Here is a 23,756-nt window from a genome sequence, read left to right on the forward strand (position 1 = left end):
AGACCTGTAGTCTAGAAGCCATAGGCTGTGCCACGTAGTCTAGATGTGCAAAGGGCTATCTCATCCAGGCTTGTGGAAGTACCCTCTGTGATAGTCCCACAAGGACAAGCGCCTGACCGTACATTTCTCAGAACGTACCCCCTTGGCTAAGTTAAGCAAGCGACACGTGACTGTATTTGTAGAAAAGCAAGATGGAGTTAACAGTTGAAGAGGTATTTCTGAGTCAGCAGCCGAGGCCGTATATATTACTGCGTGTCCTCCTGTGTTCCACTACGAGGGACCCCGCATCAGCCATGCCTTGCTCTGAGGGATGAAGAAAACACTGGGGGGAAATTAGGAGACCTGGATTCTGATGCCAACGCCGTGGCCTTGGGAAGTCGCTCAGCCCCCTGGGGTCAGTCACCAGAGGGTCCTCTCTAAGATCGCCAGCTCTGACATGCTGAACCTGAGAGCATGGGGGTGGAAGGTGATTAGCAAACCTGAAAACAACCTCGATCTGCCCTGGAGTTGAACAAAACCAAACCAAGGGACCAAAGAAGTGAGGGTCCACCAAGTTTCAGGGGCATCACACATACTCCTCACTCCCGGGCAAGTGGGACGATGCTATTGGGACACGACTGGCGTTCTGCCTGCCTTCTTCAAAGTCGGAGTTCCGCACGCAGGTCAGCCTGCAGTCCGTGCAGAGGCCTGGACTGGGGGACCAGAGCTCTCTCTCCCTTCATGGCCCCTAAGCCGACTTGGGGTGTAGTCCCAGAAGAGACCCTGAAAGGCACAGGAAGCAGAAGGCTGTGTCGCCGCTGTACTACGGTGAGCCAGCCTAGAAGTCCCCTGCCTGTGTCCTGAGGCCGGTCTCAGTGGGGTCCCTTGGGCGGATGTCCACCTGAGGCTCTGTCCCTGACCTGGCCTTCCTACCAAGCCCACTCAGGAACCCGAGGTCTTCAGGAGGCTGCATTCCCCAATAAGGAAGCGGCGAGACTTTGAGAGCTTGTGGAACCAGAACCTCGGAGACTCCATGTAACCGCTAGGGGGCTCTGGGTCCCCGGTGGCTGCTGATGCCCTCTTGTGACCAGATGGGAGACTGGCAGGAAAGATTGGCAGAAGAGAGCCAAGGTTGGACTCCTAGGGAGACAAGTTAATAACAGTTATCACTTTAAGACAACATTATAGCAACATTTATTACTACGTCGTAGTTAACATTTTGACATGTGTACTTACCAGTCTGTACCCAGCACTCTGCTAAAGTGCTTTACAGGTATCACTTTATTTAATTCACACATTCGCCTATAATATAAACCACTATTATTATTACTCCATTTTGACGATGAGAAAACTAAGCACAGAAAGTTGAAGGTGGTTGCCGCAGTCACACTGTAGACCAGAATTCTCAGCCTAAAGAGTCTGGCTTCAGAAATGTGAGGGGCAGAAATAGAATATTGGGGACTAGCTATTAAGTATCTGAAATGTTAATCATACTCTGTGAACCATGATTGTTTCATTCTGATTAAAGAAACACGACCTGGCCCTAGCCAGTTTGGCTTAGTGGATAGAGCGTCGGCCTGCAGACTGAAGGGTCCCAGGTTCGATTCCAGCCAAGGGCATATGTCCAGGTTGCAGGCGATCCCCAGTAGGGGATGTGCAGGAGGCAGCCAATCAATGATTCTCTCTCATCATTGGTGTTTCTATCTCTCTCTCCCACTCCCTTCCTCTCTGAAATCAATAAAGATATCTTAAAAAAAAAAATAAAGAAACACGACCCAGATGCAGCCCATCCTCCTCACCCGAGAGCTACCTATTATCATGGAAAGATTAACAACCTTGCTTCTGAAACTGGAGCTGCTAGCTCTTCGCAAACCCCCAGACTACATTGCCAGTAATAAGTAACCATTATACCCATTTTTATTCCTTTTTCCCACTTCCCATGTAATCTTTGTCCTTGAACCCGTATAAGCAGCTGGCTTATGGGGGACCTTGCAGAGCAGATTTTTGTGGATGACCTGCTGCTCTCCCACGCTGCCGGCATTATTGGGATAAACGCTCAGATATGAGTTAACCCTGTCTCTGCTTAATCGGCGCAAGTAGTGGCAGGCAGCCCGGACCCATTGGTTGTCCGGTTTCAGAACCCCTTTTTAAGCAACTCTGAAACGAAGTCCCATTTTTCAGATTGCCAGGTAAAATACGGGCTGCTCAGTTACATTACAATTTCAGACCAACAACAAATAATGTGTTAGCATAAGTATATCCCATGACATATTTGGGTCATACTTCATACCAACAACTTACGTGTTGTTGGTCTGAAATTCTAATTTAACTGGGTGTCTTGCATTTTTATTTACTAAGTCCGGCAACCCTAATGGACAAGGCACTTTTCTCTATCAGAGGCCATCACATATCTAACCTCATTTATAATCCTCCCAGAAAGCTTCTTGGGTGCCCCAGTGCAGAGCTGGGGCCTGAACCCATGTTCTCCAGCAAAAACCAGTGCCTGTTTTTTTTTCACTTTAACAGGAGAGAAAAGTAACGAGCAGGGATTGCCCCACGGCAACCTCCCTCCCTGCTCTGATCTGTGGACGAGCTGCCGGCACCTCCTTATGTAGAAAAAACAGGGAGGGGCCTCCCGGGTTGGAACAGTGGCCGAGGAATGGAGACAGCGCTCTGGCTTCGGTGCCCAGCCCCCACTTGACCCCTCTAGGCAGGCAGGAGGAGACTGCTCGCAGGCCCTGGGGAGCTGGCTGAGGTTCGAGTAACTGCCTGCTCTGGGGCCCCGGACGCTCCTCCCCAAGACTGTTCACCTGCTGCTCTGTGCACAGACAGCAGCACAAAGCCAGCTGCTGAGGCCGCATCACCAGCGGCTAAAACAGTCCTGGCAGCCGAAAGGCAGTGGAAGGAATCTAAGAAGCAGGGACCCAGGGAGCCTCCCTTATCTCCCTGTTGCCCTGAGGGAGCCTGGCACTTCTGTCCAGAGGGAACACCCTTTGCATTTTTCTCTCTTGACTCTGCCGATCTGCTGCCACCCCAAATACCTGTGCCCTTCCTTCCCCACAGATAGAAGCCGTCCTCGGGCCCTGCCCGTCCCGTCCCGGCTGGCTGACCCTAATGAGGCAGCAGTCAAGGGAGTTTCTGGGCTGGGACCCCCTCTGGGGTGAAGGCTGGGGTGCCTTGCTGGTATGTGCCCCAACAGGTTTTTCTCTATCGGCCTGAAATCAGCCTGGAGCCTGTCTGACCTGCCCCCCCAGGGAGCCAGAGCCAGAGGCAGAGGCAGAGAGCCAGGTCAGAGGCTGGGCTTGGAGGCTGGGCTGCGATGGTCCCACCTGGCCCCACTGGGGCAGCTGTGCACAAAGCCTCCTGTGTCGGGCTGAGCTGCTGAGGCCGAGCAGGGTTCTCACGCGCGGCCTGAGGCCGGGTGTCTGGGAGGAGAGATGCTCGGGCAGGCGGGAGGCGTTGCTTGCGGGACCCAGGACGGCCTGGTCCTCTCCCACGCTTGGGAGGGGCCAGGGCCGAGACAACAGCTGGGCTGGTCGGCTGGAGAGGTCATCTGACCGGCTGCTCCACCTGACTGTACACACCCCCCTCTCCTCTACCAGGCCACACAGGAGCTGGTGCCCACACGGGCACACCACCAGGCTGTGACGACACCTGCTCACCCCCAGCACCTCTGGGTAAGCACTGGGCCTGGGCCCCCAGGCTGGGGGGGTGGGGGGAGGGGTGGGGGTGTGGAGAAGGGGCCTGCGGATCTCTTGGGGGAGGGAGAAATGGGTTTTCCTTTCCGACATGAGTACCTGCTCCCTGGTCCAGGCACCCATGTACCCACAAGAACACAAACACCCATCAGTTCAGAAAGTGCACCTGCTGGTCTAGATACCCCAGCTGGGGACTCTGAGGGTGAAAGGCAGACAGCAGGTAGGCAGCGGGGTGGGCTGGGGCCGAGGCGGGAGTCCTGCTGTTAGAAGTTAGCTCCCACCTTACATACTTGCTCACTGCCCCCGGAACACCCAGCAGGGCCACGGAGGCCAGGGGCCTTGGACCTCAGAAGGGGGTCGGTCATCCATCTCCGGCCAAGGGCTGGGAGCTGGGGGACCAGCCCTGGAGGCAGGGAGGGTTGAGGGCTCGTTTGGTGCCAGTTCTGGCAGCATCCCTGATCAACTCTTGCTTCCTGGAGGAGGGTGCGAGGGAGGTGGGGAAGGTGGGGGCTCCCCTCTCACCCTTCCACTTGGGCTCCCAAACCTGCCGAGCAGGTTAAGATTCTCTTTTTCTGCAACAAGGAAAATGGGTGGGCAACGGGAGCCCAGGTTTCAGGGCCGGGGGGTCCTAAAGAGGCCCAGAGGGGCCGGAAGTGACCCTCAGTTGGATACTGTTCCCCAGGGCAGCCAGTGGCGCCATGTCTGTGACCAGCGAGAAGATGGGGCTCTCCCTGACCCAGGAGATCCTCAGCCACCTGGGCCTTGCCAACAAGGTAGGGGCTGCCAGGCCTGTAGGAACCATTTTTACTTGATCAACTCAAGGCGTGAGGGGGGCTGGGGACAGGGAAACAGAACAGGCCCCGAGGCCAGGCCAAGGGTCAGGCTGGGGCTCTGGGGAGGCCCTGGGCAGCCCCTGATGCCTCCTTGCTCTTAAGACTGCAGCGTGGGGGACCCTGGGCACCCTCAGGACCTTCCTGAGCTTCAGTGTGGACAAGGACGTGCAGCGGCTGCTGAGGGCCATCACGGGCCCAGGTGAGCCCCTTTCCCTCTGCACTTGGGGGGGTTCCGCTCTTGGAAGCCAGTCTGCAGACCGGGACAGAGCGAGGAGGGAGGACTGACGAACTCAGTAGACGTTCGTGGAATGCCTTAATTCCTGTATGTCAAGTACCACGGTAGGTGTGTCATCGCGGTTCTCACAACACCCTGTGAGCTGTCTTGTTCTTTCCATCGGACGGATGAGGAAACTGGGGCTCAGGGAGGTGAGGGCGCTTCCCCAAGGTCTCACAGCTCATAATGGCAGAGCTTGACTCCTAATCCAACTCTGCTGATCCCCAAAAGCCACTTTTTCCCCCACCACACAGGCCACCTTTGCCTAAATTTGGGTAGGATTTGCATGCCACTTGGCATCTCATTTGCATTTTCTGTGTTAAATGTTTTTATTGAATTTTATTTTTTATTTTTAAAGAGGGAGAGGAAGGGAGAGGGGGAGGGAAACAGACCCATCAGTGTGAGAGAGGAACATTGATCGGCTGCCTCCTGCATGCCCCCTCCCCCCCGCGCCCCCCCCCCCCGCGTGCCCCCCCCCGCGCCCCCTAGAGGATCCAGCTCACATGTGCCCTGACCAGGAATCCAACTGGCAGCCTCTTGGTTCCTGGGTCAATGCTCAACCACTGAGCCACACTGGCCGGGCTGCATCTTCTTTTGAAACCAAATGGAAGTGGTGGGGTGATGGGACCCCTGCCCCTGTCCTTCCAGCCCTTTCTGGGATCTTGTCCTGTCCTCCTCGGGAGGCTTCAAGCCTGAGGAGCGAGGGACCCCCAACCCTGTAAAGACCCTGATTGGGGTCTTCCCAGCCCTTATCTTGGTTCAGGGGTGGACCGCACCGCCATTGTGGACGTGCTGACCAATCGGAGCCGAGAGCAAAGGCAGCTCATCGCTCAAGCTTTCCAGGCGCGCACCCAACAGGTGAGGCCACCAGGGCTTCCCAGGGGCAGTGCCCGGGGGTGAGAAGTCCCTGAAGACTTGGGGTCCAGCAGTAGCAGGCCGGCCCCTGCCCCCTGGTTAAATGGGGGTGGTGCTTCAGGCCTGAGATAAAAACCAGCCAAATATTCCCAAACCTCCCCACACGTCTGGGGCCTCCCCTCATGCCGCGCCTCTGCCACGGGGGCCACGTGCAGGACCTGCTCAAGTCCCTGCAGGCAGCGCTCTCCGGCCACCTCGAGGGGATTGTGGTGGCTCTGCTGCAGCCGGCAGCCCGTCTGGATGCTCGGGAACTGAGGACAGCCCTGAAGGTACCAGGACGGGAGGCCTGATGGGGGGTCTGGGAAGTGAGGTCACCCCGGAGGGAAGGAGAAGGCTGCCTGACCTGCCTTTGCCCACTCCAGAGGAGCAGACTGGGCAGAGGCCCCCTTTGACCATCCCGTCCGGACCGTAGGACAGTGGTTCTCAGCCTTCTGGCCCTTTAAATACAGTTCCTCATGTTGTGACCCCCAACCATAACATTATTTTCGTGGCTACTCCATAACTGTCATGTTGCTACTGTGATGAATCGTCATGTCAGTATCTGATATGCAGGATGGTCTTAGGCGACCCCTGTGAAAAGGTCGTTCAACCGCCAAAGGGGTCGCGACCCACAGGTTGAGAACCCCTGGCTTAGGAGGACAGGCGGTCAGCATCTGCTCTCTGCCATCCTAAGGACGTGGCCCAGTCTCAGAGCGGCCTCCCGATTTCTCGTAGGACTCGGGTGCTGCTGAGGATGTGGGGGTGGAAATCCTTGCCACTCGCACCCCACCCCAGCTGCAGGAGTGCCTGGCAGCCTACAAACACGGTAAGAGCACGAGGGAGGGAGTTGCGGGAGCTGGAAACCGAGCCGAGGACCGTCCTCGCCTTCCCTGCCCTCTGTCCGGGCGGGCGAGCCCTCGGGGAGCCTGTCTGCCCAAGTCCTGTTACCTGGGGCTCTCTCCTCCCTCCTGCCCCCACCCAGGGACCCGTCTCCCCAGGAGACAGCCAGATGTGATCAGTAAAGAGAGAGGCAGTGAGGAACCATCTTAGTCTGGGGCTCCAGGGCAGATTGCACGGTAATGGCAGCGTTGGGCACGATGACCGTCCCTGGGGTAGCTGTGTCATCTTCACGCCCCGTGCTCATTCCGCCATCACACCACGGCCCAGGCCGAATCACACCTGCTGCAGCCAGGGGGGAAGGTGGGGGCCTGCTCTCTAAATCATGGGTGTCCCCTCTCGGCTCCTGGCTGCTGGCCTCGCTTGGCTGCCACATGCCTCACCCACTAATTGGGACCTAGCTCCTTTGCATCCTCATCTCAGTCACTACCCATTTTTTTTCTTTCCCCAATTTTCCTTGGACATCCAGTCTTAGCCTATCTCTCCCTTTAATATATATATATTTCAGAGAAGGAGAGGGAGAAAGAGACAGAAACACCAATGATGAGAGAGAACCATCAATCAGCTGCCTCCTGTATGCCATCTACTGGGGGCTGAGCCTGCAACCCGGGCATGTGCCCTGACCAGGAATCAAACCGTGACCTCCTGGTTCATAGCTCGATGCTCAACCACTGAGCCACATCGGCTGAGCTTGGCCTATCTCTTAATCCTTCTCCTACCTCTCTCCCCTGTTGCTTCTGTTTTTCTCTTTTCTCTCTTTCCTGTTCGTTTCCTTTTGTAATATCCTACCTCTCGCATCACTTTCCTAACCTCCAACGAGGGGCCAGGCCCTCGCCCTCTTGCCTCATCACATGGGTTTCTTATCTCCTCCTCACTGCCTGGCGACCACTGGGATAACAGGTGCCTCCTGCCCGCAGAAGGTTGGCGCCTGCAGATGAGGCCACGCCACGGTGCGTGATCCCACAGCACCTGGGTGCTCACAGCTTACGGATGCTTTCAGGGTGGCCATGATGGTGCTTCTGCCTTCCATCCTGGGGACTAGCAACCATTGAGCTACTGCAAGCAGGACGTAGAGGGTTGGCAGGGCACAGTGGCCAGACATTCGACAGGTCCTAGAGGCATGCACCTTGGGGAAAACCAGGAGGATTCAGAGAGCTCTTGACCCCACCCCAGATTTCCAGGTGGAGGCAGAGGAGGACATCAAATCCGAGACCAGTGGCACCTTGCGGGACCTGCTCCTGGCCCTGGCCAAGGTGAGGAGGACTGACTTGCATCGAACGAGAGTTACACCATCTGGGGGAGGTGGGACAGAGTGCGGAGCATTGTTTTGATGTAATGGACAAGAGGGGGCTTTGTGGGGGGACTAGGTCTGGATTGTTGACCTGGAGATGAAAAGCTGCCCCTCACAGAGTCCTCCTGAGAGAGTTTCTCCTCCTAGGGGGGCCGCGAGAGCTACTCCGAAATCATTGACTATAACTTGGCAGAACAGGACGTCCAGGTGAGCAGGGGCTGAGGAGTTGGCACAGTCATGCACCTAAGACACCTCCTCTATCATACCTTAGAGCCAGCAACCCATGGACCCACTTGTCCCGCAAGCCTGTCCTTGCCTTGGGGAAGGCGTCCTCAGCGGCGTGATGGGGGCATGGGGTGTCAGGTGGTGTCACATCTGAAACCTTTCACTCATCTAACCTCGGATTCCTGATCTCACAGGAAGTGAGCTCATCAACTCCCATTGGCCTTTGGGCTGGGGGACCCTGCCCAGACTCTCCCTGGGGGATTATTTCATTCCTTCAGTGCCAGAATTTCCCAAAATGGGGGGTGGAGCTGTGAGGGTAGAAGCCCTCTTGTAGTCTTACCTCCCCCCCTTTTTAAATATATTTTTATTGATTTTAGAGAGGAAGGGAGAGAGAGAGAAACATCAATGATGAGAGAATCATTGATTGGCTGCCTCCTGCACACCCCACTCTGAGGATCGAGCCCGCAACCTGGGCATGTGCCCTGACCGGGAATCAAATTGTGACCTCCTGGTTCATAGGTCAATGCTCAACTACTGAGCCACCCTGGCCACCCCCCCCCCCCCCCGCCATAGATAGATAGATATAAATTTTTTCACCCTTATCCCATTTCCACCATCATTGTGATGGATTCTGGGAACATGGTAACCATGGCTCTGCAGCCCCCAACCAACGATCCTAATTTACTCCCCACTCCCAGGCATTGAAGCAGGCTGAAGGACCCAGCACAGAAGGAATATGGGTCCTTATCCTCACCCAGAGAAACCCTGAACACCTCGTCCGAGGTACACATGAGCCCTCTTGCCTCCCCCACTTGCTCTAATGATGAGTTTTGCCTGAGGAAGGTGAGGAAGCTCACCCTTCTCTGTGATCATCAGCCCCCCCATCTATCTTTCTAACCACCTCCTCCTCACGCCACAGTGTTTGATCAGTACCAGCGGCGCACCGGGCATGAGTTGGAGCACACCGTCCGGAACCGTTTCCATGGAGATGCCCAGAGGGCTCTGCTCAGCCTAGGTAGGGGCCTGCTCAGGCCACGTGGGTAGGGGGCCTCCCGGGAACTGGAGCTACCTCTCTCCATCTCTCCCCCTTTGCTTCCAGCCTCGGTGATCAGGAACACAGCGCTGTACTTTGCCGATAAACTTCACCAAGCCCTTCAGGTAAGAGGGACACTCCTTTTCTCTTCCGCCTTGGGGACAAAAGCTGGGGGAGACACTTCCTGGGCAAGAGAGAGGAAGTTTCACATTGCTGCTGCTAATGCAACAATTTCATATTTACTTTATAAACTTATAGCAGCTCTCAGGTTTACAAACTGTCTTGCCAAGAGTAGAGGCGTGAGCTGTGGTTAGAGCTAAGTTAGTTGACTTAAAGGCACTCAAGCTAACATTTTGGCCTCATTCATGTCCAGGTGGCCACATATCGATATGAATTTGTGCTGGAGGACAGTGCCTTGCCCAGTTTTAGTTCTTGCCAGAACGGTGATGGTTATAACACCAGCAAGAATAACGACAAGAACCAGCATGGCGTAGGCGTTCATGGTGCACCAGGGCTTATGTTGAACACATTGCCCTCATTTCATTTAATGCCTGTTTTATAGATGAGAAACTGAAGCAGAGAGATTACATACCTTGCCAAGGTCACACAGCTATTAAGTCATCTATTCTCCTTACAAAATACATAATGTTCCTGTAGGACATTGAACTGTCACATGTCAACTCCTCGTCTATCCCATAGGTGTTGGTCTATCTATACAGTCCCACCTCGTTGTATTGAGCATGTAGAGATTGAGTTTTTTTACAAATTGAGGTAAGACCCTCCCTCTACCAGCAAGAAGATGACAACTCACTAAAGACTTAGATGATAGTTAGCCTTTTTAAGTAGTAAAGTATATTAAAATTAAGGTATATACATTGCTTTATTAGACATAATGCTATTGCACACTTAATAGGCTACAACATAGTGCAAACATATTTTTACTATGAACTGGGAAACCAAAAAGTTTGTGTGGCTGGCTTTATTGTGATATTCGCGTTAGTATGGTAGTGTGGAACCAAACCCACAATACCTCCAAGGTGTGCCTGTGCTATAAACCACACCGTAAGCGCACCAGGAACACATTTATGTGTTCATACTGTCAGACTTTGTTCTATATTATTCATGATTAAATTGGTGACTTTGGTTTGAATAATTTCATAAGCAGAATCTAGTCATTTTGCTCATTGAGCCAGGCCCCCCAAAGCTATAAGTAAAAAAAAAAAAATCCTCGAAAATGTGAAGAATATAAAAATGGTTATTATTTTGGCCAATGGACTAGCCTTTTGTATACTGGCTGAGAAGCCATCATGCCTTGTTGACAGCTATTCAAAAGACAGTACCAACAAAAAACAAAGACAGTGCATATAAGCACTTGTTCTATCATCTAGAGATTACCATTTTGACAGTGGATTATTATACTTACCCAATAAAGCCTGTATTATTATAGTGAGTCAGCACTAGAGTTGTGGTTATCTCATTTGCGTCATAAAAACAAATTGTATCCCAGCAGTAAATAATTGTAATGTATGTATTTGGATTACAGGACTCACACTCTTGAATATAAATGCTAGATTTAGCTTAGAAGGAAGAGTCTGAAAATAATATAGGCCCATTTTTCTGGATAAATTTTTTCAGAAAACTTCCAAAAAGCTTGCCAATCAGATGCCAAGTACATTCTCAAGTATCAAGACGAGGTTTATGTTTAATATAGGTTTAGTGTGGAGGGTACTTGTATGCCAGTGGGAATATTCAGTTAATGAGTGACCCTTACCCAAATTCTACACCTTTGGAGTAACAAGAGTTGGAAGAAGGGATACTGGGAAGCAATTACAATCCTTATCACGACACAAAACTGATGACACATGAAATTTTTAAAATAAAGTAGCCATCAGGCCCACTGCCAATCAGGTAATGAGTCCAAATGAAATATAGCATTTGCTTTTTACTTCATCACTTCCTTTTGTTTCTTCATGGGAGATCTGTGGGGATGGCATGAGTGTGGGTTACAGGCACTTCTGGGAAGGATCATGGGAGTCAAGTGACTGAGCAAACTCTGAAAAGGAGGGTGGTAGCAAATGGGGACAGCACCAGTGCACAGCTCATGACACAAACAGGACTTTTGCAACCAAAAATGTTTATTTTGCAATCTCTTGTGATAGCACATTACTTATGATCATCAATTGTCATTCATGACCCGGTCATGTTTTGTACCGCTATTATGTCTAAATGGGACCCTCCATTACTGTCTTTAACCAGAAAGCGGGAGGCCTGGTGCAGGTAGAGGAGGAAGACCGGGATGCTGAACCCCAGGGGTCCAACCAGGAGAAAATAATGTGTAAAGATGGGGCAGGGAGATGGCCCTGGTGGGCCCAGATCAGAACCGGAAGTCCCATGACTGTTCCCGGTCAGAGCCCCAACACCCCAGCTTGGGGGTAGGGTGGTGTATCCTTCCGGGACACTCACTCGGGAGTTAAAAACTGTCTTCCTGGCTTTCATGCTGGAAGCCTTTACAGGTAGCAAGTCTCACTCCCCCGCTGCACTCCCCGCACACAGCTGAGCATATGCCCTGGAGACTTCATGTCTTTTGAGTGCCTGCCTTTGGAGCTGCCCACGAACAACTGAGCTCTGGGGAGCGAGGCTCTGAGCTAGTGGCCTGGCCAGGAAAGACGTGGAAGGGGAGAATAGTACCCCAGCTTCTGCCGGAGCCTGATCTTTCCTGCTGTGCCATCTTCCATGAGGATGGACAAAGATAACTTTTCCCCTAGATCAGTGGTTCTCAACCTTCCTAATGCCGCGACCCTTTAGTACAGTTCCTCATGTTGTGGTGACCCCCAATTTCATTGTTACAAATTGAACATAATGAAAGCATAGTGATTCGTCACAAAAACAGTATGTAATTATATATGTGTTTTCCGATGGTCTTAGCTGACCCCTGTGAAAGGGTCGTTCCACCCCCAAAGGGGTCGCGACCCACAGGTTGAGAACCGCTGCCCTAGATAACCTTTTCTCTTTCCCCTCCACGCGCACCTCACCTCCACTTTCTAGAATAATTTACCACTGTGACATCTAATCCCTACTCTTTGAGAATCTCACTGCCATCCCCTCCCCATTCTGTTTCTTCTCCCACTAGGAAACGGAGCCCAATTACCAAGCCCTGATGCGCATCCTTATCTCTAGAAGTGAGACTGACCTTCTAAGCATCCGAGCTGAGTTCAAAAGGAAGTTTGGGAAGTCCCTCTACTCTTCCCTCCAGGTGAGCGCTCTGCCCCTCGCTCCCCGCTGCGCTCCCTGCACACAGCTGGGCGTACGCCCTGGAGAATTCACGAGTCTCCGGTTAACTTAGTGTAAGACTCCGGGCACCAGACAAGTTCTGTACCAGCACGAGGGCGGGGGCAGAGTCCTGGGCCACAGCGGTAGTTGGTCTTTCTAACCTTTAATTCTCTTGTCTGCAGGATGCCGTGAAAGGGGACTGCCGTCTAGCCCTACTAGCCCTGTGCAGGGCCGAAGACCTTTGAGACCCCCTCCCCCTTCCACTCCCACATGACATTCAAGGATCTGAGCGTCCCACGTTTGGCTGAGCCTGCAGGAGACCAGCCGAGCCTCCAAATAGGATAACCCCTCACTGAGCATTACATGTTCCAGCTTCTTGTTGAGGCTGGAACTCGAAGTCTTCTTTTAAACCCCTTCATTGTCCTCATCTCAAAGTGGGAGCTGCACCTGGGTCGCCTAGCTCTGTCTTAGGTGTGCGTTAGTGGGATCTCCTGGATAGTTTCTGCCCTGCTCCTTCTTCCCATACCCTGGGCAGAACATCTCACCCACACTGGTAGTTTTTTTTTTTTTTAACTAATTTCATTCTTGTTTGTGTTCCCTGATTGAAGTTTGGGTGGAGCAGGACATGGGGCTGGGAGGAGGCCTTGAAGTTGAAGTGCATTTGGTTATTCAACAGGAATCCTGTTTTGGACTTTAGAGCTGCAGTTATCAACAACCCCCTTCCCTTAGGGTTGTCTCTCCCCTCCACACCCCCTCTCCCCCCCATTATTCTCTCTTCCCCAGGAAATTTTAGGCAAAATAATTGAGAAACAGGAACCTGAACAAGGTCAGAAATGGTCAGAGGTAGCAAAGGACCATCTGTACAAAACTGGGAGGCAAGCCGAGGATCAAGCTGCCTCTTGCCTGCCTGGGAAGTCTCTCGGGTTAGCAGGGAGCACAACCCCTACATTCATCCGTCCAAAGGGGGACTTGGAAACCCACCTCCAAATCAGAGGACTATTTCCCAAAGAAGGCCCAGCAAAAACAGGGAACTACCAACAGCGAAGGGAAAAGCAGGCTCTGGTTCCCCCTGCTGGCTCATTCCGATATGACAGGCAACCCCCTCACACCTCTACCTTCCCTCCCCCTTTGCATTCCTCAATTGGGTCAAATGCTTCACCACTTGACCCCATTGCTGCAGGGGATGGCAAACAACAGATCTCAGGAGACGATTTTTATTTCCAAACCCCTAGGAAGGCATTACAAATAATGAAGATAGAAACCCAAATCAAATCCTGAAACAGAGGGAGACGGACTTGCAGGATAGCCGGAAGGACCCCGCCAGTCAGGGGGGAGGTAGGGGAGATGCATTTCAGGCAGGGACCTCACCCTGGAGCCTGAGTCTGTATATTAGTGTGATATTCTGGGCAGAGGGAGTTGGGGATCAGACATCCTCACCCCAGCAGTCCCGCTGTTGCCCTGGGTGACTGGGAGGAAGAGAAGGCCGCAGTGAGTGAGCAAGAATGTCGCCGAGTCTGACCTTGACATTTCCTTCCCGCTCGGATCCCCAACAGTCCATAAATAAGTTACCCTGCATATCTCAGGGGGTGACCTGGGAGAGCAAGCCAAATAGTCACAGCCTCTGACAGAAGAGGCAGGGCAGCCTGGCACCAGGCACCGGGCACTACAGGAGGACACAGTCGGACTCCGGCTTGGGCCGCCGCCGCCGCTCTCCTGCCGGGCGTCCAGATGGGGCTCCTCTCCCCTGTATGGGATTTAACAAGTGGTCGCCCATCAGCCTGGGCAGAGCACAAGGACAGATTCTGGACGGAAGTGGGTCAGGATGGGGAGGGGCAGTGGGGAGAGGAAGAGAGGAAGGGACCCAGGGGAGAGGGCCAGACAGGAGAAGGGCCCCCCAGGGAAACCTTGAAGAATAACAGCTGCTGAGGACAGGGTACAGCGGGCTCACCTGTGGCGACGGGGCCCGTGCTGGCACCGGCTGGGCCCCTTGCTGCTGTTGGTACTCCTCCTGCTGCAGTTGCTGGGCCAGCTCCAAGTCGCTGAGACCCAACGTGCCTTGCGGTTGCTGCTGCTGCAGGGACAAGGCGATCAGGTAGTCCTGCAGAGAGGCGGGGAGAGCAGGGTTGTGAGGTGGGCTGCGGCCTGGGAGATACTCCGGCTGGGCTTCGGTTCCCAAACCAGTTTTTCCTCCTCATCTTTCCATTCCTCTCGTGCCTCCTCCTCCAGAGCAGACCACACAGCCAAGCACATGCTCTGTGGTGCCAAAGAATGCCCACCACGCGTGGAGATGGCCCCCAGGTAACAGGAAAGGGACAGGGGTGTCATGCAATCATCGCTCGATGACGCGATGCACACAGCTCACAGACAGGCAAAAAGGCCTGTGAAGGGAACGTGCTCTCTGCGCCCTTCCCCAAAGCGCCGCACACCTGGTCCACCTGCCGCTGCTTTTCCGGGGAGCCGCTCCCACCTTCTGCTCCAGGCCCCTTGCCCAGGGAATGGCTCAGGTGAAAGTCAGAGTCACAAAAGCAGCTGTCCCCGTCCACGTTGTGCAGGCTCTCCCACACCACCTGCTCCTCCTGCAGAAAGCCCTGGTCGGTGACCAGCAAGTACAGGTGGCTCTGCAAGGAAGAGACAGAGCTAATTAGTGGGACAGGTGAGCTAGAGACGGTTGACGGGCCCCACGTCATCTGAGATGCCCGGAGACCATCTGAGCCAATGGGGGTGCCAGCTGGAACATGTCAGTGTGAGCTGCGGGTCTTGTATGAGTATGAGCGGCTGAGGGGAGAGAGAAGGGACGTCCGAGTGGACGGTCAGCTGGGTGAGAGCATGGCGGTCCCTGTGGTCAGGCATGGAGTCCTCAGAGCTGGGATCCTGCTTCCTCCCCTGCTTCCCACTGTTTCCGAGGCTCACCTGATGGTCGTGGGGGGAAATCCTTCGAGAACCAAAGACCTCTCCCTCTTCTACTCAATTCCTAGAGAGCTAAAACGATTTCTAACTTGGGAAGACTTTGGTACTGTTGGAAAATTGCCTTCCTGCCCTAGCTGGTTTGGCTCATGGATACAGCGTCGGTCTGCGGACTAAAGGGTCCCAGGTTCGATTCCGGCCAAGGGCACATGCCCAGGTTGCAGGCTTGATCCCCAATAGGGGGCAGATAGGAGGCAGCTGATCAATGATACTCTCTCATCACTGATGTTTCCATCTCTCTCTCCCTCTCCCTTCCTCTCTGAAATCGATAAATTAAAAATAATAATAATAGCCCTAACCGGTTTGGCTCAGCGGATAGAGCATTGGCCTGCGGACTCAAGGATCCCAGGTTTGATTTCGGTCTAGGGCATGTACCTTGGTTGCGGGCACGTACCCAGTGGGGAGTGTGCAGGAGGCAGCTGATCGATGTTTCTAACTCTCTATCCCTCTCCCTCTCTGTAAAAAATCAATAAAATATATATTTTAAAAATAATAATAATAATAAAATAAAAAATAAAAATTCCCTTCCAATGGGACAGGATTATACTTTCCTGTCCCCTGGATGGCAGGCTCACTCCTATGGTTTGCTCTGGCCAATGAGATGGTAGCAGAAATGACACTTCCAGGCGGGAGCACTACATCCCAGGTAAAGGCTGTTCTGTCAGCCTGAGACCCAGAGTGAAGAGGAGGCGAGTGTCTGCAGCGGCCATGCAGCATTCGTGGGGAATAAACCTTGGTTGCAGGAAAACACAGGGACTGTGGGGGTCATTGGTTATCAGCGCTTGATCTCCCCTGCCCTGACTGGAAACACGGACCCAGAAGGAAAAGGCATGAGGAAACAAACAGCCCTCCAGCCCTCCCCCACCCCCAACGCCCCATCACCTTGTGCTTAGTCATGGTGCTAAAGTGGTTGTTCCGGAAAAAGACGCTAAGTTCACCCTCCTTGGCAGCCGCGGTGAGCTCGCACAGCCCGTGGTAGGTCAGCTGGGCCGCGGTGGTCTCCAGGAACTGCTCGGCAATCAGGCCTGCCGGAGGGCACAAGGAGCGGGGGCGGGGCCTTGGCTCACATCCCAAGTCCACAGAACGTGGGTCACCCGGAGAGTCTCTGTCCAAAGGCCGGGGGGTGGTCCCACCCTCTGAAATCTCTTCCCTGGAGCCTGGCTGCTGTCATTCATTCAACAAACAGTTGCTGAGCAGCCACCTCGCGCCCGTCAGGCACTGTACTAGAGGGACTAATGTGTTCACCAAACTCCCTTTCTAGTGGGATGTGGTTGCGGGAGGGGGGGCGGGGGGGGGGAGATAGACAATGAACAATAAATCAAAGTAGCCTTCGTCCCCTCCACATAAGAGCCACAGGAGAGAAGTGGGGGGCTCACCTTCTGTCACCAGGTTGGTGTCGCTGGAGTGCTTGCAGGTGATGATCTTCTCCACCAGCTGATTGTAGCTCAGTTTCCCAACTGCACTCACAGCCTCAGGACTCTGCATGGGCAGTGGGGTGGGGTAATAATAGAAAAAAAATTGAGATCTTTTTAGGAAGGAAATGGACTGCAACCCTAGGACCACAGGTTCCTGAAACCTTGGCCGTCTCAATAACTGCCTATGATTTGCTTGTATGTGAATGTTACCAAAAATGTTTAAGGTTCAAGGAATTCTCCACTGGGTCCTGCCTCTAAACCGGATTCCCTCCAAAGCCAATCGAATCCCTACATCCCTAACCCCTACCTCTCTACCCCCCAGCCCACAAAACGCTGCTTCTCTGTCGCTTGAGCTGGACAAGCGTCTCATATGGGCCCTCTCGCCCTCACCTGAGGATCGACAAGCCAGCCGTGGTACAGGGGGATGCCTAGGAGGTCGAAGATACTGCACTCAGGCGTGTACTCAAAATCGGAGACCCCTGTGAATCGCACATTGACATCCAGACCGGTGGCCAGTTTGGGCAGGACGGTCATTGCGTCATCCACATTCTGGGGGTAGAAATGAAATCGATGGATATATTAAATAATTAACACATTGCATATCTTTATTGATTTTTTAAAAATTTATTTTATTAATTTTTTACAGAGAGGAAGGGAGAGGGGTAGTTAGAAATATCGATGAGAGAGAAACATCCATCAGCTGCCTCCTGCACACCCCCCACTGGTACATGCCCTTAACAGGAATAGAACCTGGGACCCTTCAGTCCGCAGGCCGACACTCTATCCACTGAGCCAAACTGGTTAGGCCTCTTTATTGATTTTTTTAAAATATTTTTAATTGATTTCATCAGAGAGGAAGAGAGAGAGAGAGAGAAAGAGAGAGAGAGAAACATCAATGATGAGAGAGAATCATTGATCGGCTGCCTCCTGCATGCCCCCCACTGGGGATCGAGCCTGCAACCCGGGCATGTGCCCCGACCAGGAATCGAACCATAACCTCCTGGTTCATAGGTCAATGCTCAATCAATGAGCCACACTGGTTGGGTGATTTTTTTTGGGGGGGGGGGGAGGGGGAGAGAAGAAGGAAGAGGGAGAGAGAGAAACATAAATGTGAGAGCAAAACATGGATTGGCTGCCTCCTGCATTTCCCCTCCCCCACCCCCACCCCCCGACCCGCCACTGAAAACCCAGGCACATGCCCCAACGTGGAATTGAACCTGCAACCCTTCAATGCCCAACCCACTGAGCCACACCTGCCAGGGCAGCACATTGTATATCTTAAACTTACATATCTCAATGAAGCTTAGCACATGATGGTCTAGCCTCCCCTCCCCTCCATTCCAGTCCCACCCCCAGAAATAAAATATTAAGCTTGTTGCTTTTCTTCCCAGGTTCTCTTACAAGCCATTCCATTCCTCCCTTGCCTCAGCCCCTCTTTATCTTTTTTTTTTAAAATATATTTTATTGACTTTTTACAGAGAGGAAGGGAGAGAGATAGAGAGTCAGAAACATCGATGAGAGAGAAACATCAATCAGCTGCCTCCTGCACATCTCCTACTGGGGATGTGCCCGCAACCCAGGTACATGCCCTTGACCGGAATCGAACCAGGGACCCTTCAGTCCGCAGGCCGACGCTCTACCCACTGAACCAAACCGGCTTCGGCAACCCCTCTTTATCTTATGTAGATAAACAAACAACCCCTCTTTATCTTATGTAGATAAACTTATTTTCTAGGACAGAGATTTACCCACCTCTTCCTCCTGCAGAAAAAAAAAAAAAATCATAGTTCAAGGAACCCTCTTGAGAAGCAGCAGGAAGGCTTCCCTTCATAGCCTGGGTGTCCCCTTGCCAGGCTGCAAACCTCTTTGTCCACAGACCTTTTTGCTCACCTGCTGAAAATTAAGCTGAAGTCCCTCTGACTTCTCCTGGGGCTTGATGGACAGGAGGCAGTCTCCTACAAGACAGGATTCCTTATCAGTCTACTCCACCAGTGGCCCCCAAAGCAGCGTCCTCCTCTCCTGAGAATGGGTGGGGGTAATGTCACCGGACCACTGGCTTTCAGAGCTGGGACGGGCCTTAGATTCGAGTCCTGACCTTTCATGTCCCAGAGGAAGAAATCAGCTCACAGAGGTGAAGGGCCTGCCCAGGGTCACATGGGAAAGCTACCACCCAGGACTCCGGACACCCCGAGACCTTCACCCTCCCTGACACATCCGAACCCCGAATGGGAAGTCCCTCAATATTCTGGATTTCTGGCTGAGGGGACAGTGCTCGTAATTCTGTGCAATTCCTCTTCAAGGCCCAGTCACTCACCAAGGTGGGTCATGAGCTCAGCTGATGTGATCACTTCCTTCTGAGGGGGCAGCTTCACCTGGAGGCAGAGAGTGATCAGAGGGTCAGCCTGTGCTGCTCCCCTTCGCAGGGCACCTCGGGAGAGACCCATAGGAGGTGGGGGGCGGGGGGGGGGCGGGGGTTGCCTAGAGGGAGGGTGTGGTGGAAAAAAGAAGGCTTATAATGCAAGCAAGGGAGTGAATGTGAAATACTGCAATACAGGAAGAGGACAGAGAACTGCTTTTTGTTGGTTTTTATGAACCTCTTCCTTCTTTTCATTTGTTCCAGCTGGAGAAATAGGAAGAGTAACTTGAAAACTTTTGACTGGCTTGTGAAAATCAGGATGACCAAGGAAGTGGGTCAGGGAAGAGACTGTCCTCAGCAGTTTCTGAGGCCCCCCCCCCCCAACTCTCTTACCTTCCACTGAAGAAAGAGGATGTTCATGATCGCGAGGAGCGGGCAGGGGCCATTCGTGCTCTGGGTGATGATGGGTGTCCGTTCTCCCTTCCAGGGGATCCACTTTACACAGTAGAAATCGAGCTCCAGCTGTTGGGCCCTGGGGGACTGGGGCAGCTCCTGGGGCCCGGAGCACGCCCCCACTGTCTCTGCCTCAGGCTGCGTCCTGTGGTCTGGCCCTGGCTGGTTGGAGCTCGTGTCAGGTGGAGGGGACTCAAGATTATCCTGGCCCTGGACCGGCAGTGACCCTTGATCTACTGGCTCCTGTTCTCCAACTGCCCCATCAGCATCTCCAACTGCCCCATCAGCATCCCTGGCTGCTCCAGTAGCATCTCCAACTGCCCCATCAGCATCTCTGGCCGCCCCATCAGCATCTCTGGCCGCCCCAGTAGCATTTCCGGCAGCCCCAGTAGCATCTCTGGCTGCCCCAGTAGCATCTCTGGCCGCCCCAGTAGCATTTCCAGCATCCTTGTCCTGGGGGTGCTCATCTGGTACTGAGAGGACCTCATGGTTTTCAGGGCTGACGGCTTCTGCAGTCTTGGCCTTGCCAGAGACTGGACGCTCAGGTGGATGGTGTTCCATGGTCAGAAGAGGTCAACGGAGGGGCACCAAAGGACTCCACAGTCCTCAGGAAGTTGCCTAATCTAGGCTTGATGTGCAACAGAGAGACCGATCAAATAAGAAGCAAATCATTGGGCTGGAAAGCAAATAGGCCCAGAAAAGTCTTAGAAGAGGAATGCGGTGTGGAAGGCTGCAGTGTCCGCAGTTACTCCTGGCGACGGGAGCAGTGTCGTCAGCGAGAGTAAACAGAAGAGCGGCCTGGCTGAGCTCGTCCACCTCTAACTCGCTGTGACCAGAGTGTGCGGGGCTTTCCGGTCTGGGAGGGACGAGTCCAGTGAGATGACGGAAGACATTGGGTGGAATCAGCTTCCCTGGAACAGATAAGGACAAGGAATGCAGAAAAGACAGAAGGGAAGGAGATGGAGAAAGAAATGTTAAAACTACACTAATGGTGCCTGGCCAGTGTGATCAGTGGTTAGAAAGTCAGCCCTCTCACCAAAGGGTTGCGGGTTCGATTACCAGCAAGGGCACGTGCCTGGGTGGCAGGCTCGATCCCCACAACCAATAGATCTGTTGCTCTTACATCGTTTCTTTCTCTTTCTCTCTCTCTCTCTCCCCCTCCCTTCTTCCCTCCCTCACTCCAACCCTCCCTCCTTCCCTTTCTCCCTCTTCTTCCTTCCCTCCCTTCCACTCTCTCTAAAAATCAATGGAAAAAATATCCTTGGGTGAGGATTAACAAGAACAAAACTATCCTAATGGTTATTAACACAGTGATCTCCAGCTCGCCCTGTAACAGGCATCACCTTGGTGGTTCCCACCCTGGCCAGGACCGAGGTAATTCCTCTGCCCCACACCACACCCCGCCCTTGGCTGTCCATGGAGCGTCCCGAGCACACACAGTTACATTTGTCAGAAGGCATCCTTCCGACTACCTTCTCTCTGCCTCATCCCGGGGGCGGGAAGACGAACAGCCACACAGTGCTTGGGGTGAAGAGGAGAGATGCAGAGTCAGTACCATGCCCCCGAAGACGGAACAGGGTGAGAAAGAAGTCCTCCCCCTCCAAGGGCTCCCCTGAACTTTACACAATCTCAAACCAGAACACAAAGGTCTTGGGAGGGGCTTCCTGTGGGCCAGAGAGGGGAAATGTAGGCCGCAGGGCCTTGAACCGAGACTGTGCTAATAAATGCCTTCAGGTTAGGAGCATAACACCCCCCCGCCCCCACCCCAGCCTCCATTTCTCCAGTAAGCTCCTCGGGAGGTGAGATACCAACTTCTCCCCAGTTCCTCTTTGCTCCCCAAACTGTCTTAACCCAGAGATACTCTCTTGCCACTCTTTATACGGAATATAAAAATGATTATCTATTTACATAAAAAATACCCCCTCTACCTTCATTGATGTGTGCACATGTTCTGCCTGTTCCCCATCTAGGTCATTTTAGATGTGAGCACTGGACCTGTTTTACCTGCTCTCTATCGGCACTAAGCATCAAGTTCAGCAGGAACAGACATTTAATTACTGCTGTGGATCATAAACAATAAAAAGCCACAAACTTTGCCTTCTGGAAAACATGCTCCCCTCACCCCTGACTCAGGGTAAAAAAAAAAAAAAAAAGGTGAGAAATGAAACTTGTCCTGGCCGGGTAGCTCAGTTGGTTAGAGCCTGTTCCCAATATGTTTCGGGGTTCGAGGCCCAGTCAGGGCACATACAAGAATCAACCAATGAATGCATAATTAAGTGGAACAACAAATTGATGTTTATCTATCTCCCCCTCTCTCACTCTCCCTTCCTCTTGTTTCCTAAACTCAATAGATTTAAAAAAAAAAAAAAGAAAGAAAGGAAGAAAGGAATTAAACTTGTCAGAAATCTTCTCTTTGGCTTCTTCCTAATTTGAGACTATGCTTTCTCCTTGCAATCCTGCAGGAATTTAGGGGAAGGGTGAGTAAGTCCTGGAAGATGAAGACGAGGAGCATAAAAGTTCACAAAATAAGCCTAGTCACCCAAATGGATCGTCCTCCTGATTCAAACATAATTTATGCGAGCTGTATCTCATCTGCCTGTTGTTCATTTAGAGCAGGGGGAAAAAAAATGCCTACAGGCCTGACACTTTGTTTTTCTCTCTCCTTCTTTCCTCCCTTCCCGGATGACACTTAGGATGAGCCAGGGAAGCAGGGGCCAAGCCTGGGAAAGTTTAAAAAGCATGTAGCAAGGCAGGGCTCTTTATCTTTTCTGTCCAATGCCAGATCAATAATTAAGTGGGGGTTGGGCAGCTAGTTGGCTAAGGGGATGAGCCCAAACACACCAGGAGCTGAACACGTGAGGGAGCTGGGTCACAGGAAAACTGGGCAAAGCAAAGTGGGCTAAGCCCTAAGAGGCGGGGCAGGAAATGGAGCGGAGGACTCCCACTCTGTAAGGTGCACACCTGGTGGGGTGGGCATGGAGTATTTCCTAGCAGGAAAGGATGGGGGAGAGGGTACCCAAACAAATCAGGATTCCATTCTTTTCCTCTTTTCTCCAATCAAGTCCTACATGTTCTCTCCAGCAGGAATGATCTTCTGGCTGCGGGTGAGGGAGTTAAAATAGCCCTGGCCCCTCCCTAGCAGTGGAGTCAGTAGCCAAAAGTTGGAAGAAGCCTATAAAATGGGTGGGGAGCTTCCAGAAGACACTCACCCTCCTACCCCATCCCAGGAACTTCCCTCTCCCTGCGTGTCCCTTACTGTCCCACTCCGATATCCTTCTCAGTCTGACCCAAATCTTCAAGCAACTAATGGTTTAAAATTTCCCCTCGGAGTAAGTCAACCACCAACCACCACAGTGCTCGCTCGCCATGGAGAGGGGGAAGGTTTCATTAAAAGAAAAATAAATAAGGAGGCAAGCAGCATCCCTTTGACATGTCCTCCCTGCCTCACTCCTCTCCCAATCCAGACCTGTAGAGACCAGAGTGGAAGGACAGTCACTGTGGCCTCCCCCGAGCTGGAGGGGAAAAAGAGAACTGGGAGTCGAAGAGGAGCTGAAGGATGCGGATAAAACAAAGTTTTTACCTTAAAGAAGGCTGTTCCAGGACTGAGAAGGAGGGCTCAGCTCCGACAATTCGATGGGGGCGCCGCCACAGTCCCAGCTGCCTTCCAGCTGTCAACGCCAGAGCTTACACAGGTTTATGAGCCAGGGGCGGTCCTGCTGGGTCCTGGCCACTTCCGGACTCACGCCCAGGACCCAGGGCACGGGAGGAGGGCGAGGGCAGGTAGGGGTGCAGCCCAGGTGCTCCCCCGTGGCTCCAAGCGTGTCTTCAGGATTCCCGAGTTGCCGAGTGTCGATGTGCGATTCAGGCCCTGACTCCAAGCTGGTTTTCAAAGGAAGTTTGAGGTTTTTCTTTTTTCGTCTTTCTCTCTCGCTCTTTTCTTCCCATCGGGACAAAGAAAAATTAGTCAAGGACAGGCTCCTTGGAGGAGGAGGGGCCTGCCCAGCACCGGAGGATTTCCATCAGGGCTTTCTGACCCGGTCAGCAGCTTGGTGATCAGCAGGGAGGGAGAGAGAAACAAGGAGAGAAAAACAACAGACCCTTTCTCCTGCCTCCGCCTGCCGCTGGAAGGGACGGAGCGCTTGTGCCTCTCTGGTGAGAATAGGGAAGAGCAAGT

The 23,756-nt window shown here is 52.9% G+C and overlaps 2 protein-coding genes across 7 annotated transcripts; one reads left to right on the forward strand and one right to left on the reverse strand.

The window, feature by feature from the left end:
- The first annotated feature begins 3,067 nt into the window (after positions 1 to 3,067).
- ANXA9 (annexin A9) lies at positions 3,068 to 12,772 on the forward strand. Of its 6 annotated transcripts, XM_059673804.1 has the most exons (15): positions 3,068 to 3,267; positions 3,582 to 3,656; positions 3,793 to 3,897; positions 4,365 to 4,450; positions 4,613 to 4,709; positions 5,548 to 5,642; positions 5,855 to 5,968; positions 6,414 to 6,504; positions 7,749 to 7,828; positions 8,014 to 8,073; positions 8,790 to 8,874; positions 9,011 to 9,106; positions 9,191 to 9,249; positions 12,255 to 12,377; positions 12,577 to 12,772. In XM_059673804.1, the coding sequence occupies exons 1-15, from the start codon at positions 3,165 to 3,167 to the stop codon at positions 12,637 to 12,639; spliced, it is 1,332 nt and encodes a 443-aa protein (XP_059529787.1). In that variant the 5' UTR covers positions 3,068 to 3,164; the 3' UTR covers positions 12,640 to 12,772. The 6 variants fall into 6 exon arrangements, with proteins under 6 accessions (XP_059529787.1, XP_059529788.1, XP_059529790.1 ...); XM_059673805.1 differs by lacking the exon at positions 3,793 to 3,897; XM_059673807.1 differs by lacking the exon at positions 3,068 to 3,267 and having other exon boundaries at positions 3,346 to 3,656; positions 4,360 to 4,450.
- An 822-nt stretch (positions 12,773 to 13,594) lies between these two features.
- Positions 13,595 to 23,696, reverse strand: MINDY1 (MINDY lysine 48 deubiquitinase 1). Its single transcript, XM_059673798.1, has 10 exons — positions 23,163 to 23,696; positions 19,523 to 20,493; positions 19,088 to 19,145; positions 18,664 to 18,728; positions 17,164 to 17,322; positions 16,735 to 16,837; positions 16,241 to 16,383; positions 14,821 to 15,012; positions 14,343 to 14,492; positions 13,595 to 14,138 (listed from the first exon to the last, which is right to left on the reverse strand). The coding sequence occupies exons 2-10, from the start codon at positions 20,141 to 20,143 to the stop codon at positions 14,058 to 14,060; spliced, it is 1,572 nt and encodes a 523-aa protein (XP_059529781.1). The 5' UTR covers positions 20,144 to 20,493; positions 23,163 to 23,696; the 3' UTR covers positions 13,595 to 14,057.
- Positions 23,697 to 23,756: the final 60 nt, after the last annotated feature.

This window comes from Myotis daubentonii, chromosome 18, assembly GCF_963259705.1.
Source record: "Myotis daubentonii chromosome 18, mMyoDau2.1, whole genome shotgun sequence".
NCBI classification, from domain to species: domain Eukaryota; kingdom Metazoa; phylum Chordata; class Mammalia; order Chiroptera; family Vespertilionidae; genus Myotis; species Myotis daubentonii.